Source organism: Haliaeetus leucocephalus, unplaced genomic scaffold (genome assembly GCF_000737465.1).
Source record: "Haliaeetus leucocephalus isolate CR32 unplaced genomic scaffold, Haliaeetus_leucocephalus-4.0 Scaffold362, whole genome shotgun sequence".
Lineage (NCBI taxonomy): Eukaryota > Metazoa > Chordata > Aves > Accipitriformes > Accipitridae > Haliaeetus > Haliaeetus leucocephalus.
This window is the reverse complement of record NW_010972798.1, coordinates 7,152,074-7,165,385: the sequence shown is the minus strand read 5'-3', so window position 1 is coordinate 7,165,385 and position 13,312 is coordinate 7,152,074. Positions and strand designations below refer to the sequence as shown.

Here is a 13,312-nt window from a genome sequence, read left to right as displayed (position 1 = left end):
ATGGAGCGAGGAGGGAAGAGAACACGGGGCGCTCTCCCCGGGGTCTGCCTGGTCCCCCCCGTGCTGCTGCCGCTGCTGCCGCTGCTGCAGCTGGCGGGGGGGGCCCCCCTGGGCCAGGGGCTGTACCCCATGCCGGCCGGTGTCCTGCAAGGTCAGTGGAGCAAGGGGACGGGGGCATTTTGCGGGAGGGTTTGGCTGCGGACGGGGCGGCTGTAGGAGCCAGGACTCCTGGGTTCATTCTCAGGAAGGGGGGGAAGCGCGAGCAGGATGCCCGGGTCACTGGCAGAGACCCCCGGTCCCCGAGGCGTGCCCGTGCTGCCTGGACCGGGTGGCAAGTGCTGCCTGTGGCACTAGGGGACCACAGGGGTTGCGGGGAGCGGTGTAGTTCATGTCCCACGGCCGCCAGCTCTCTCTCCTGCCCCGGGTACCTGTGCCAGCCCCAGGGGACCCTCTGCCAGCGTATGGCCAGCAGCAGGGGGGCTGTGGGTGGGTACAGGTGTGCACAGGTACGGGCACACGTGGGGATGCACATACAGGGCACGCGCAGGACTGCACACACATGGGCACATGCAGGGACATGCAGACACGGGCACCCGGACCCTGGCACACGCAAGTGAGCTCCCAGGGCGCGGGCACAGAGGTGCATGCACAGGGACACACGGGGGCACACCTGCCCAGGCTTACACCCTGCTCCATGCCCACGCTTGCACGTGTGTGTTTCACAGGGTCTCCACGTGCAGCAGACACACACAGGCCCTGGCAAACACCCTCCCCACACCATGTGCCCATGTGCCAACCCCACCGGGGAGGTGACAGTCATGCCTGTCTAGGCACCTAGGCAATGCCAACAGGTGACAGGTCATGCCCAGCCTGACTCCCACCACGAAGACATCGGGGCATGGGCACCGGCTGGGCTGGGGGCACCCCGTGGCAGTGGTGGGAGGCAGTGGTGGGGGCACCGGGGGTCTGAGTGCCCTGCGTGTGCCTGGCAGCGCTGTCGAGCCGGGGGACGCTGGTGCTGGAGGCGGCGCTGAGGAGTGCGCTGCTGGCGCTGGAGCGGGCGCTGGCTGAGCAGCAACGGCAGCAGGGTGCCTGTGGGCTCTGTGCCCCTTGCCTCTTCCCCCCCTGTGCCAACCTCACCCGCTACTGCCCACGTGAGTCACAGACCCCTGACTCCCATGGCCCCATCCCCAGGAGACCCTGCCCAAACAGAGCCCAGGTTGCTTACCCAAACACTGCCCAGGGTCCCTACCCAAACGCTGCCTGGGGTTCCTATCCAAATACCACCCCATGCCCGGGAGACCCTACCCAAATATTGCTTTGGGTCCCTATCAAAGCACCACCCCATCCCCTAGGAACCCTACCAAAATGACACCCCAAGAGCCTACCCAAACTGTACCCCCTCCCCTATAGGCTTTATCCTATAGGCTTTACCAAAACAGCACCCAGACTCCCAAAACATATCCCTAACTGCTAGAGACCCTACCAAAACACCACCCAGAGACCCTACCAAGCAGTTCCCCATCCTCTCTAGATCCTACCCAAACATCACCTAGAGCCCTACCCAAAGCATTGCCTTGTCTCCTTCTCAGACATCCCCCCCCAAAACATATCCCAACACCCAGGAGGCCCTACCAAGACACGCCAACACCGCAGCCCCATCATGCCCCCTTCCCACCTGCCCCAAAGTGGATCCCGCGGTGGCCTCGGCAGAGGTGGGCAGGAAGGATGTGGGGATGCCCACAGCCCTGTTGTCCCTGCAGCGCTGGCCGTGCCCCCCGCCGTGCCACCCAGCTGCCAGGCCCTGCTGGATGCCCAGGCGCTGCCCGAGCTGCCCCAGCGCAACTGGGCACTGAGTCAGGCCTGTGCCCCCTACCAGCGCCTGTGCCCACCTGAGGGGGCCCAGCATGCCTGCGCCCAGCTCAGTGCCCGACTCTGCCGCCATCGCCTCCAGGAGTGCCGTGAGTGGGCACCCGCATCGGCCCTGACTCTTCCCAGAGAAGGGACACCCTACAATAACAAATGGGGCATCCCCAAGGGGATGCCTTGGATTGCCTGGAGGGGATATGGGGCATTGGGAGTGACAGGGGGTGCTGGGATGGGGTGGGGAGACTGGGGAGGTGGAGGTACAGTAGGATGATGGGGGATCTCTGGTGGGATGAGGAGATGGAGGGGGATGGAGGGATCTGGTGTGAGATGTGGGGATTTGGGGGATGGAGGCATTGGCACCAATGGAGCAGATTGTGGAGGACAGGGAGTGATGGAGAATCTGGGGTGGGAGAGGGGAGCATGGAGGAAAGGGGCAAGGGGGGTGATGGAGCAACTGGGGACAGCGAGGCATTGGGGGTGACAAGGACACCTAGGGTGGGACAGGAGTGCTTGTTCAGGATGACGGGGATCTAGGGGGCACTGAGAGGAGCCGGGGGAATTGGGAACAGCAGGGACATGGTGGTGACATCGTGGGGGGTGCCCCCACATGCCATCACAGCCTGTCCCCGCAGGGATGGCCGCTGCAGCCCCGGACCCTGATGCACCAGCAGAAGTGGCGATGCCAGGTGAGCCGGGGCAGCCCTGAAGCGCCCACGCCACCCCCTCACCACGCCGGCGGGCTCCCCCAGCCCCCCGGCTGCCTGCTGGGCTGGGGGGCAGAGGTTAGCGTCGGCAGCTGCCGGGCCGCAGGGTGCCCCCGGCCCGCCGCCCGCTCGCCTCCGTGAGCACAATGAGGCTTGACAGCGCGCCTGGCGTGGCCTGACCCCCCCGGGGGTCGCCCGCCACCCCCTCTGCCCACCACGGTTATCCCAGCACTGCCATGCCCATCCACCCCATGCCCACCCAGGATAGGGGGTGTCCCGGCAGCGGGGCTGCGAGACCCCCCCTCTCACCCCGGCTTTGTCCCGCAGGGAGCTGCGGGCACCGTGGGGGACCCCAAGCCAACACCACAGCCCCCCGAGGACGGATCATGGGTGGCAGCGTGGCCCCACGGGGGGCCTGGCCCTGGCTGGTGTCGGTGCGGCTCCACGGGGAGCTGATGTGCGGAGGGGTGCTGGTGGGACGCTCCTGGGTCCTCACCGCGGCCCACTGCTTTGCCGGGTATGGCAGGGGGCATGGTAATGCTACTAGGGATGATGTCCCTGCAGAGGGGTGCATGGGGTGGCACCCCTGTCACCCCTGTAACTAGCTGCCCCCCAACCCGCCAGGAACCAGAATGAGCTGGCGTGGACAGTGGTGGTGGGCGACCACGAGCTGGGCAAGCTGGGTGCAGGCGAGCGAGCAGTGCCCGTCCGGCGCATCCTGCCTCACCCCAAGGTCAGTGGAGGTGGGCATCCCCCTGACCTCCCTGTGCATGCCCCAGGGCCCCCCACTGACAGCTTTCCACCTCCTTCCAGTTTAATCCCAAGACGTTTCATGGGGACCTGGCGCTGCTGGAGCTGGCGGTGACGCTGGCCCCATCGCCCACCGTCAGCCCCGTGTGCCTTCCCAGCGGCCCTACGGAGCCCAGCCCTGGCACGACCTGCTACATCGCAGGCTGGGGCTCCCTCTATGAAGGTAGGTGCCACCCCAACACCCGTGGGATCTGTGGGGCATCCCCCTCAGTGGCCTCTCTGGTGCCCAGTGCCGATGCACCAAGCCAGGGCAGGGGGATGCAAAAGAGACAGGGGTGTCCGGACACAGGGGACCCCATAACGGGTGCCTTGCCCAGCAGAGGGGCCAGCAGCCGATGTGGTGATGGAGGCACGGGTGCCCCTGCTCAGCCAGGAGACGTGCCAGGGTGCCCTGGGCAGGGACCTTCTCACCAGCACCATGTTCTGTGCCGGTTACTTGTCTGGGGGCATCGACTCCTGCCAGGTAACGCCTGGGGCTGGGGGGCTGCCAGACCCAAAACTCAAAAATCTCTTGTGGCACACAGCGCTGGGCATGCACGGCAGCCCAGCAGTGCGGTCAGGGTCTCAGCTCCAACTGATGCATAGGCATCCTCCCCTAGGGTGACTCGGGGGGCCCGCTGGCATGCCAGGACCCCTCCTCGCACCGCTTCATCCTCTATGGCATCACCTCATGGGGTGATGGCTGTGGTGAGCGGGGCAAACCGGGCGTCTACACCCGTGTCGCTGCCTTCGTGGACTGGCTCAGCCTCCAGATGGACCGTAAGTGCCGCCAGCTGCATTGGGAGGGGGGGATGGAGATGCCCAGGGTGCTGTGGGGATACATTGCCCCGGATCTGGGTTCAGCACCTCATGGCAGTTCTGATGCCCTTGCAGCTGCCCCTGGCAGCCGGGAACCGAGCTGCTTCGACCTGCTGGCGCTGGCCCAGCTGCCCCCCGAGCGGCAGCCACTGGAGCGTGCCCGCCTCTGTGCCTTCTATGCCGGGTCCTGTCAGTCCCCCCAGGGCCGGGCCGCCTGCACCCGCATGGCTGAAGAGACCTGCCGCGCCAGGACTAGACGATGCGGTGAGCCAGGGGGTCGTGCCGGGGCAAGGGTGCAGGTAGGGATCCCATTTCTGGTGGTGTGGGTCTGGTGCACTGCCGGGGCCATGGCTTTCCCACTGCACCCGCAGAGCTGCACTCCTACGCCCAGACCTTGGTGGATCTCCTGCGCCAGGCTGGGGACTTCATCCGAAACCAGTTCGACTTCTCCTTCCTCACTCGCGCCCTGCCTCAGCTCCTGGGCAAGATCTATGGGCATCTCTTCCCACCCCGTGTCCGCAGGGATGCCCCAGGTACCCTCCCGGCTGGGCCACCCTGTGCCCGTTTGGGGTCCCATCAGTCCCCGCTATGCCGGTGGCCGGGGTACCAGCAGCCTGCCCTGGCACCCCCATGGGGCTCCCCTACCTCTCGTCCCTCCTGTCCCCTTCTTGTCCCCACAGGCCCAGCTGTGGCAGGGGGCCAGCCCAGCCCCACAGCAGAAGGACCCCAGAGACCCCCCCCCAGGTAAGGCATGGTGGGCCATGGGGCACAGGGGGCTACAAGGTTTGGGGGCACGACGCTCGTGGGCACTGACATGGCTTTTTGGGGACAGCCTAAAGCACTGGAGTCCTGCTCTTCCTGCAACCAGGGCACATGCGGAGGGAGGTGGACATGGCCCCCCGGGGTACCTAGGGCCATCCAGGTGCCACCAGGGGTGAACAGGGCATGGGGTGGCACTGCCCAGGGGATGGGTGCCACCGGGCACCTGCCTGAGCTCACCCTGCTGTGCTTGCAGGTGGGGGGCCGGGCAGCCACCCCCCTTCGCAGGGCTCTTCAGGGCTGTGGGGCCCCGGCTGCAGGACTGGGTGGAGGCGCTGAGGGCCATGGTGGGGGGCAGACCCCTGGCACCCACCCTGGATGAGGGGCAGCTCCCCGGGGAGACGTGGCTCTTCTTGCAGGTATTTGGGAAGGGATGGGCTGGGGGGACCCCCTGCCCCTCTGGTGACAGTGCCACCAGGGACCAAAGCCCAGCATCCCCCTGTGTCCCCTCCTGACATCCCTTGGGCCCATCATCCCCTGTGCATCTCCCACTCTGCCACCACAGAGGGGGCATGTCACCCTCCCCAGCAGAAACCAGTGCTCCCAGTCCAACCAGTACAGTGCCAGCCATGGGTCTGACCCCACAGCTTAGGATCTGACCTAACACAGCCATAGATGTCCCATGTCCCCAGTGCCCCATCCGATGCCAGCCCAGCCATGCCCTGCGCTCTGCCACTGTTCCCCTCCCCATGCCCACAGGTGCCCCACTGTCCACCCTGTTCCCCCTTCCCTTCAGCAGGGCGAGGAGGTGGTGGAGGAGCTGGTGGGACAAGGAAGAGCCTTCCTCGCCCAGCTGCGGGCGGAGCTGGACCTTGGCACCCCTCTTGAGGCCATGGAGCTGCAAACAGCACCCGGAGAGCTGACGGGGACCCCAATGCCGAGCTGTGAGCGCTGGGATCTTGGGGGGGCTGGGGCCGATAGGGCAGCGGGGTGTCCATCTGCTGGCCGGCTCCGTGCCTGGGCAGCGCCCACCGGCCACGTCCCCACCAGGGTTTTCACACCTCTCTGGGTGGCAGGGTCAGTGCCAAGGGAGAAACGTGAGCTGGTGCCCACGGAGCTGCCGGAGGTGGAGGAGGAGGAGGCAGGCGCAGGCAGAGGTAAGCCCCCGGCCGCTGCAGGATGCCATTGCCACCACGGGGATGGTGGCAAGACCGGCCTCAGCTTTGCACCCCAGTCCCAGGGCTGGTTGTTCCACGTCGGTGGTACAGCCCTCGGCCATACCCCCCCTCCACAGGGACCCTCTGCCCCTGCTCCCCCGGCATCCCCAGAGCATGGGTGGTCCTCCCCAGGGCGGGCAGCAGCATGGTGCCCCCGTGACTCGTCCCGCACCTCAGCGCACCCCTGATGTCCTCCCTCCATCTCTCTCCTGCCTGTCCCCTGGGTTGCAGCCTGCCCTGGCCTCAACGAGTCGGTGGTGCGAGTGGGTGCGGTGTGGGAGCTCTACGCCTGGGTGCTGCGGGTGCCCGAGCCAGACCTGGCCATGACCTTCCAGGAGGTGAGTGCGCCATCCAGCTACTCTGAGCCCCCTACCCTGGCAGCCAGGTGGTGCCACCCCCCCAGCCCATCCCACTGTGCCCCTGCCTCCCTTGGGACTCACAGTGTTGTCTCCCCGCAGATCCTGGTGGACTTGGGCTCCAAAAACGCCAAGGGGCTGTACCGGGCGCAGGTGCGGGCCACGGTGGGGGGCCGCCCCACGGCCTTCACTGGCCTCGTGGGGCTGGAGAGCGACTCACTGGCCCGCAGCATGCCCGGCCTCGTCGCTCTGGCACTCGAGGCGCTGAAAACCTAAAGGTGCCCCTGGTGCACCATGCCAGTATGGGGACAGGGCACGGGGGCAGGGGTCCCTCATGTCCTTCAAACGCAGCCCCCTCCCTGGCTCAGGCTCTTCCACCCTTTTGTCGCCATTGTGCCTCAGTTTCCCTCTTCCCACCAGCACTGCCCGACCTCCCCAGGGCAATGGGGTGCCAGGGGGCATCTGAAGCATCTCAGCCTGGGATCACAGCCTTCCTCTCCCCAGGGACCCCCACATTGGCAAGCCCACCCCCACCCCATTTTCCCTAGAGGCACTCAGGCTGTTATTTATTTGTACAGAGAAAGGTTTATTTTTCAATAAAGGGCTCTATTTTCCGGTAGCTGGTGAGTGTGAAGTGAGTGCTGTGCCGTGTGGTGCCGGTGAGGTGGGCACCAAAGGGGGAACTTTCCATGGGGGATATGACATCCCATCGCATCCCCCTTCCCATTCCCCTGTACCCCAAAGAGATGTCCCCAGCCTCAGTTCCTGCCCCTGGCACCGGTGCTGTGCCCAGCCTGGCACAGACTCCCTAGCCCCTGCTCCTGCCCACCACAGCACCTATAGCACAGCACCGGTGCCCACCCTTGGTGTTATCCCATTGGGGATCCACATGAAACCTCCTGCTGGCGGGGCCAAGTGTGCCCTGGGCCAGTGGTGAGAGCCGGCATCATGCCACCCCCATGCTTTCCATCGGTGGGTACCAACCCCTCCTGCTCGTGGGGAGCCTGCTGCCCCCAAGCAGCATCGCTGGGGCTGCTGAGCAGCAAGGAAGGGACCGCTCCTCCCAGTTCCCAGCAATGCCTGTGCTGGGATGCCCAGGTGCCAGGTGATGGGCTGACTCTCTTGGACCGGCAAGGCCAGCTGTGCCTGCTCGTCTCCCCTGCTTTGGGCGCAGGGGTGCCGGAAGAGAGGGGTGGGAGCGGGTATCCGGTGCCGGCACCCTTCCCCCTCGGCACCTGGCACCATCCATCTCCCGCTCCGGCCGGCAGCCGGACATCCGCTCAGCCAGGCCAGGCGGGGAGGCAGCCAGGGCTTGGCACTGCGTGAGGGCACCGTGGGCACCGCATGGGGGACCTGCCGGGGCGGCTGGCCCTGCTCGGGGCGCTGGTGCTGTCGGGTGAGCGGGGTCCTGGGCTCTGGGGCACGAGGTTGCCCCATTGCTGGGGGGTTCTGGGTTCTCTCGATGGGGTCAGTGGGGGGTGATGGTGGCAGGGTCCAAGCTGCGCACAAGTGTCCCCAGGGCTGCATTTTGGGTATTGCCTGGCAGAGTCCCGTCACTGAGCATCCCTTGTGCTTCTGTCTTGGCTGTGCTACCCAGAGCCGTGTCCCTGCCGGGGCCGTGTGTATGTGTGTGTCTGTCTGTGCACAGTGTCACTGTGTCTGTGTGCCTGTCTGTGTGTACAGTGACACTGCATCTATGACCACATGTCCCTGCATATACTGGGTCCGTGTCCATGTGTGCTGTGCCTCTGTGTGTGCATCCACCTATGTGCACAGTGCCACCGTGTCTGTACCCAAGTGCCTCGTGTCTGTGTGTCCCTGTGTATGCTGGGTCTGTATCTGTGTGTCCCTCTGTGTCCATGCCCACGTGTGCCCATGTGCCCCCACATGTCCGTCATTCCTGCATGTCCCCTGCCCTTGCCCCTGTGCAGCACAGACATGCAGTGTCCTGGCCTGCTCCTGTCCCCTCCATCCTTACACCTCCCTGCCCTCACTGAGCATCCCTGTGGGGTGGCACTGGGCCCAGCAACCGCCCCGGCCCCCCCTGGTTTGCCTGACCCCACACTCCCAGGCGGGCTCTGCGTGAACCAGGAGGAGCGACTCATCCACCACCTCTTCGAGGAGAAGGGCTACGACAAGGATGTGCGCCCCGTCATCTCCACCGACCAGGTCGTGGATGTCTACCTGGCCCTCACCCTCTCCAACCTCATCTCGCTGGTGAGACCCAGTGGGCAGTGCCCACTGTGGGTTGCCCCCCAGCCAGGCCTCAACCCCAGGGCTGGCTGGGTGGGGGGAGCCCTGAGGCTGCTGCCCCGGACCCTGGGTAGTGAGGGTTGGGGGTCCTGGACTGCGGGGGAAGTGGCTGCTGGGCATGGCCCTGGCATCTCAACACTGTTGTTGCAGAAAGAGGTGGACGAGACGCTCACCACCAACCTATGGCTTGAGCATGTGAGTAGGGACAGGCATCATGGCATCAGTTGTGCCCAAGACACGGGCAACAGGAAGGCCCAGCATGGTGAGGGGCTGACCTGGGGATCCTCCCTGCCAGGGCTGGACCGATTACCGCCTGCAGTGGAACAAATCTGAGTTTGGGGACATCGAGGTGCTCCGCCTGCCACCAGACATGCTGTGGCTGCCTGAGATAGTCCTGGAGAACAAGTGAGCTGTGCATCAGTTTCCCCTCCCAAACCCCTCCGAGCTGTGCCCAATGAGCGCCCAGGGCTCCCCTTGCCCATCACCAGCCCCACCATCATCTCGGCTCTCTCCTGGCACAGCAACGATGGGCTATTTGAGATCGCCTACTACTGCAACGTCCTCATCTACAACACGGGCTATGTCTACTGGCTGCCGCCTGCCATCTTCCGCAGTGCCTGTCCCATCAATGTCGACTTCTTCCCCTTCGACTGGCAGAACTGCACCCTCAAATTCAGGTGCTGGGGGGGCTGGCCGGAGCAGGACAGGGCAGGAGCGGGCAGCAGGGTGGGCATCCCAGCCTACTGTGGTGCCCACTGCTGCCAGCACCTTCCCTTGCTGTTGGGGCACAGCAAGGTGGGGGGTTGCAGGTGACTCAGTGGCCTGAGTCCATCCTACTGGAGGTCAGGGTGGGTGGGCAGTGGGTACCAAGCAGCAGGTGCAGCCCCTCACTGCCTGTCCCCTCCGGTTGCCGGCCAGCTCGCTGGCATACAGTGCCCTGGAAATCAGCATGCACTTGAAGACAGACAGTGACCCGGAGACGGGCAAGGATTACCCGGTGGAGTGGATCATCATCGACCCTGAAGGCTTCACAGGTAACACTTGTGCTCTCTGCCATGTCCTGTGGCAGTGGGACACCCTGTACGGGGCTCAGGGGCACCCTGGCATTGGGGGACCCTGCCATGGAGACACCCAAGTACCCGGGGCTTTGGCACCTGACCCACCAGGCTTGGAGCTACCCAGACCCAGGACAGGGAGACCGGTGCTGGTGGGGTTGGTGAGGATGGGCATGGCGGGGGTCCCCCATTCCATGTCCTGTCCCATGTGCCCCGGCAGAAAATGGAGAATGGGAAATCATCCACCGCCCGGCCCGCAAGAACATCCACCCTGACAACCCCCCTGAGAGCAGCGAGCACCAGGACATCACCTTCTACCTCATCATCAAGCGCAAACCGCTCTTCTATGTCATCAATATTGTCACACCCTGCATCCTCATTGCCTTCATGGCCATCCTTGTCTTCTACCTGCCCGCCGACAGTAAGTGAGCCCCATGGCACCCACACTAGGCACGGGGGTCACCCCATGGGGCACCTCCATGTCCCACACCTGCACCAAGTCCTGGAACAGGGGGACACCCCAATGCCCAGCACGGGGACATCCTGATACTGGGACACCTCCATGTAGGACACCATCATGCCAGCCAGGCACCCTGGCAGGGGGGCACACCTGGGCACAAGATAGCCCATGTGGGACCTGGGGTACCCCCATAATAGAAAACCCTATACAGGTCACTGTATGGTGGGACACTAGGAGGGCAATCCCAGCACTGGGAGGGGGACCTGGAGACGGGTTTGCCCTGAGCTCACCTGCTTTCCAGGTGGTGAGAAGATGACCTTGGTGATCTCAGTGCTCCTGGCCCAGTCTGTCTTCCTTCTGCTCATCTCCCAGCGCCTGCCTGCCACATCCCACGCCATCCCCCTCATCGGCAAGTGAGTCCTGGACAGCACCGGGTGCAGTGGGGACATCACAGGGTCCCCACAGTGCCAGAGGGCAGCTCTGCTTATGCCCAGCCCCTGTGGCAATGCCAGCTCCAGGTCCATGCCCCCCACAGGTATCTGCTTTTTATCATGCTTCTGGTGACAGCCGTGGTGGTGATCTGCGTCGTGGTCCTCAACTTCCATTTCCGCACCCCCAGCACCCACATCATGTCCGACTGGGTCAAAGAGGTGAACAGGGTGTTGGGCTGGGGTGGGTGAACTGATGGGTACAAGCATGACACCGTGCCCCATGGAGGGCATGGGACAGCACAGACCCAGCATGGCATCGGGGTGTCCCATCTGTGCCGCTCCAAGGGGTTGCACACCCAGGTTGGGGGCAGAAGGTGGGGACAGGGTGGCATTGCACCAGGGAGGTGGCTGAGGGACCTGACACCCTCTCCCATGCCCCAGGTCTTCCTGGAGAGCCTGCCCCGCCTGCTGGGCATGTCGCAGCCGGCTGAGAGCCCGGTGGGCACCCCGTGCATCCGGCGCTGCAGCTCGGCTGGCTACATCGCCAAGGCGGAGGAGTACTTCAGCGTCAAGTCCCGCAGCGAGCTCATGTTCGAGAAGCAGTCAGAGCGGCACGGGCTGGCCAGCCGTGTCACCCCTGCCCGTGAGCCACGGCCCCTCCGTGGGGACATGGGGAAGGGTGGCAGAGTGGGGGTCTCTGGGGGTGGCAGCCCTTCAGAGCCCGTCTCACTGCCCCCCTCGCCCCCAGGTTTGGTGCCGCTGGACACGGGCGAGGACCAGCTCTACGAGCACGTAAAACCCGTCGTTGACGATGCTAACTTCATCGTCAAGCACATGCGGAAGAAAAACAGCTACAATGAGGTGGGGGCCATGGTCATGATGGGGGGAAGAGGGGGCTCCCTGTGCCCACTGTGCCCCCCACTGCCCAGCTGCCGGCTCCCTCCTCAGGAGAAGGACAACTGGAACCGCGTGGCCCGGACCCTGGACCGCCTCTGCCTCTTCCTCGTCACCCCCATGCTGGTGGTGGGCACGCTCTGGATCTTCCTCATGGGCATCTACAACCACCCACCACTGCTGCCCTTCGCCGGAGACCCCTACGACTATCGGGAGGAGAACAAGCGCTTCATCTAGGGGGGTGGGGGGGCCCCATGTGCCAGCCCGCTGCTCACCTGCCTTGGCTTGGGAAAATAAAGCTGGGTACTTCTTGCCACGGGGTGCTGAGCTGGTGGCTGCTCTCGGTACGTCCCCCTGGGCATGGTGCCCAACGTGAGTGCTGTGTGTGTGCCAGGGAGGGTGATGCCCACCTAGGGAATGGGTGCTATTGGGTGTCCTGAGCATGGTGGTCCTCAGCTGTGGCTGGAAGGGGTGTTTCCCAGAGGGGATGTGGTGGTACCAGCTCTGCTACCCCCGTTAGGCTGGGCACTTGGGACAGGATGGGTTGGGGAAGGGGTTGGACCCCCCAGCATAGCACCATCCCCTGTGGACCCACTGCAGTGGGCAGAGAGGCCATCAGTGCCCCGTCCCCATGACCCCCCAGCCAGACCCACGAGTGTCCCTGCTGGCACACCCCATCCCACAGCACCCAGCTGGGGGCCAAGAGGGGTGTCTTCTTTCCTGGCTCAGCAGTGGGACACAGGGGCTCCAGTTTCAGGGGGCACAGCTGACGTCCCCCACCAGCAGTGGCCCGGGACAGCTGTCACATCCTCTCCACCGAGCCAGGAATCTCACCCCCCTCCCCCTCCTGACCCCCCTACACAGGGCCTGGCAGGATTTGGACCCCCAAGGCAGGCATCACTCCCCAGGCTGACGTGATGGGACTTGTCTTCCCCTTCCCCACCCTGCACCCCGGGGGCAGCCACCACCATGGGGGGGCGGGACAGGGCACTGCTGGGGGTGCTTGCAGGGGGGGTATTCCTTTTCCACAACCCATGGGCACCTGGATTTCTGCTGCTGGGGGGGACACGGGGAAACCGAGGCACAGAGCTCATTTTGCCCCCAGACCCAGCTCCAAACCCCCCTGGCACAAAATGCCAGAGGAGCTTCCCAGCACACTGGCATCACCCTGCTGGTAAGGGGGGGGGGCGTGGGTGGTCACCCGTCCCTCCCCGGCCCCTGTGGCTGTTGGGAACAGCTGACGGTGGCAGGGGACAGCTGTCCTGTCCTGTCCCACCGGGCGCCAGGCCCAGAACACTGCCTTGCGGGTGGCCGAGTGGAGCCCCGGCCCCTGCGCCCTGCAGCACCGCCATGCGCTGCCACGGCCTTCTCCTCGTCCTCTGCACCCTGGCAGGTAAGGGGTGTGCACCCCGGGGGGAGGCCTGGGAGGGCACCCAGTCACTCCCCACCTTTGCCTTTGGGGGTTTGTCGCTCATGAGTGTACAGCGCCGTGCACCATCCCACGGGGTGTCCCCATTCTGGCAGCCCGCTGTTCCTGCGTCCTGCCCTGCAGATGTCCCTGGGGTGAGGGGGGTGGGACGCACACCCCCCACACTTGCATGCTGGGGCACTGATACACACCGTCAGGCACCACAGCCACATGTGCACACCCACAGTAACACACGCATGGATATCCCCTCCCCATGCACAACCCCCCCCCCCCCCCC

The 13,312-nt window shown here is 65.1% G+C and overlaps 3 protein-coding genes across 3 annotated transcripts in view; all 3 read left to right on the top strand.

Moving 5' to 3' along the window:
* Window positions 1-6,789, top strand: PRSS56 (protease, serine, 56). The gene is given in 18 exon segments (XM_010573107.1): window positions 1-151; window positions 993-1,154; window positions 1,764-1,961; window positions 2,502-2,555; window positions 2,901-3,090; window positions 3,198-3,306; window positions 3,387-3,546; window positions 3,704-3,846; window positions 3,983-4,142; window positions 4,257-4,445; window positions 4,553-4,714; window positions 4,862-4,925; window positions 5,197-5,402; window positions 5,616-5,717; window positions 5,720-5,884; window positions 6,017-6,097; window positions 6,389-6,495; window positions 6,616-6,789. Coding segments are annotated over 18 exon segments (2,577 nt in total).
* Window positions 6,790-7,857: 1,068 nt separating this feature from the next.
* Window positions 7,858-11,843, top strand: CHRND (cholinergic receptor, nicotinic, delta (muscle)). The gene is made up of 12 exons (XM_010573009.1): window positions 7,858-7,909; window positions 8,585-8,730; window positions 8,917-8,961; window positions 9,062-9,171; window positions 9,288-9,443; window positions 9,685-9,800; window positions 10,042-10,242; window positions 10,583-10,694; window positions 10,817-10,931; window positions 11,154-11,355; window positions 11,461-11,573; window positions 11,661-11,843. Exons 1-12 carry the CDS (start codon window positions 7,858-7,860, stop codon window positions 11,841-11,843), a joined length of 1,551 nt encoding a protein of 516 aa, XP_010571311.1.
* A 1,016-nt stretch (window positions 11,844-12,859) lies between these two features.
* Window positions 12,860-13,312, top strand: part of CHRNG (cholinergic receptor, nicotinic, gamma (muscle)) — a 4,593-nt gene continuing 4,140 nt past the window's right edge. The window contains exon 1 of the mRNA XM_010573008.1: window positions 12,860-12,999. Within this exon, the coding sequence (XP_010571310.1) occupies window positions 12,957-12,999 (43 nt within the window). The 5' untranslated portion in view covers window positions 12,860-12,956. The remainder of the gene's footprint in view (window positions 13,000-13,312) is intronic.

Excerpts from the sequence above, each read along its gene's own strand:
- CHRND (XM_010573009.1), top strand. The coding sequence starts at position 7,858 with ATGGGGGACCTGCCGGGGCGGCTGGCCCTGCTCGGGGCGCTGGTGCTG. Across the intron at positions 10,932-11,153 it reads TGTCCGACTGGGTCAAAGAG|GTCTTCCTGGAGAGCCTGCC; the intron begins GTGAACAGGGTG and ends CCCATGCCCCAG. Across the intron at positions 11,356-11,460 it reads CAGCCGTGTCACCCCTGCCC|GTTTGGTGCCGCTGGACACG; the intron begins GTGAGCCACGGC and ends CCTCGCCCCCAG.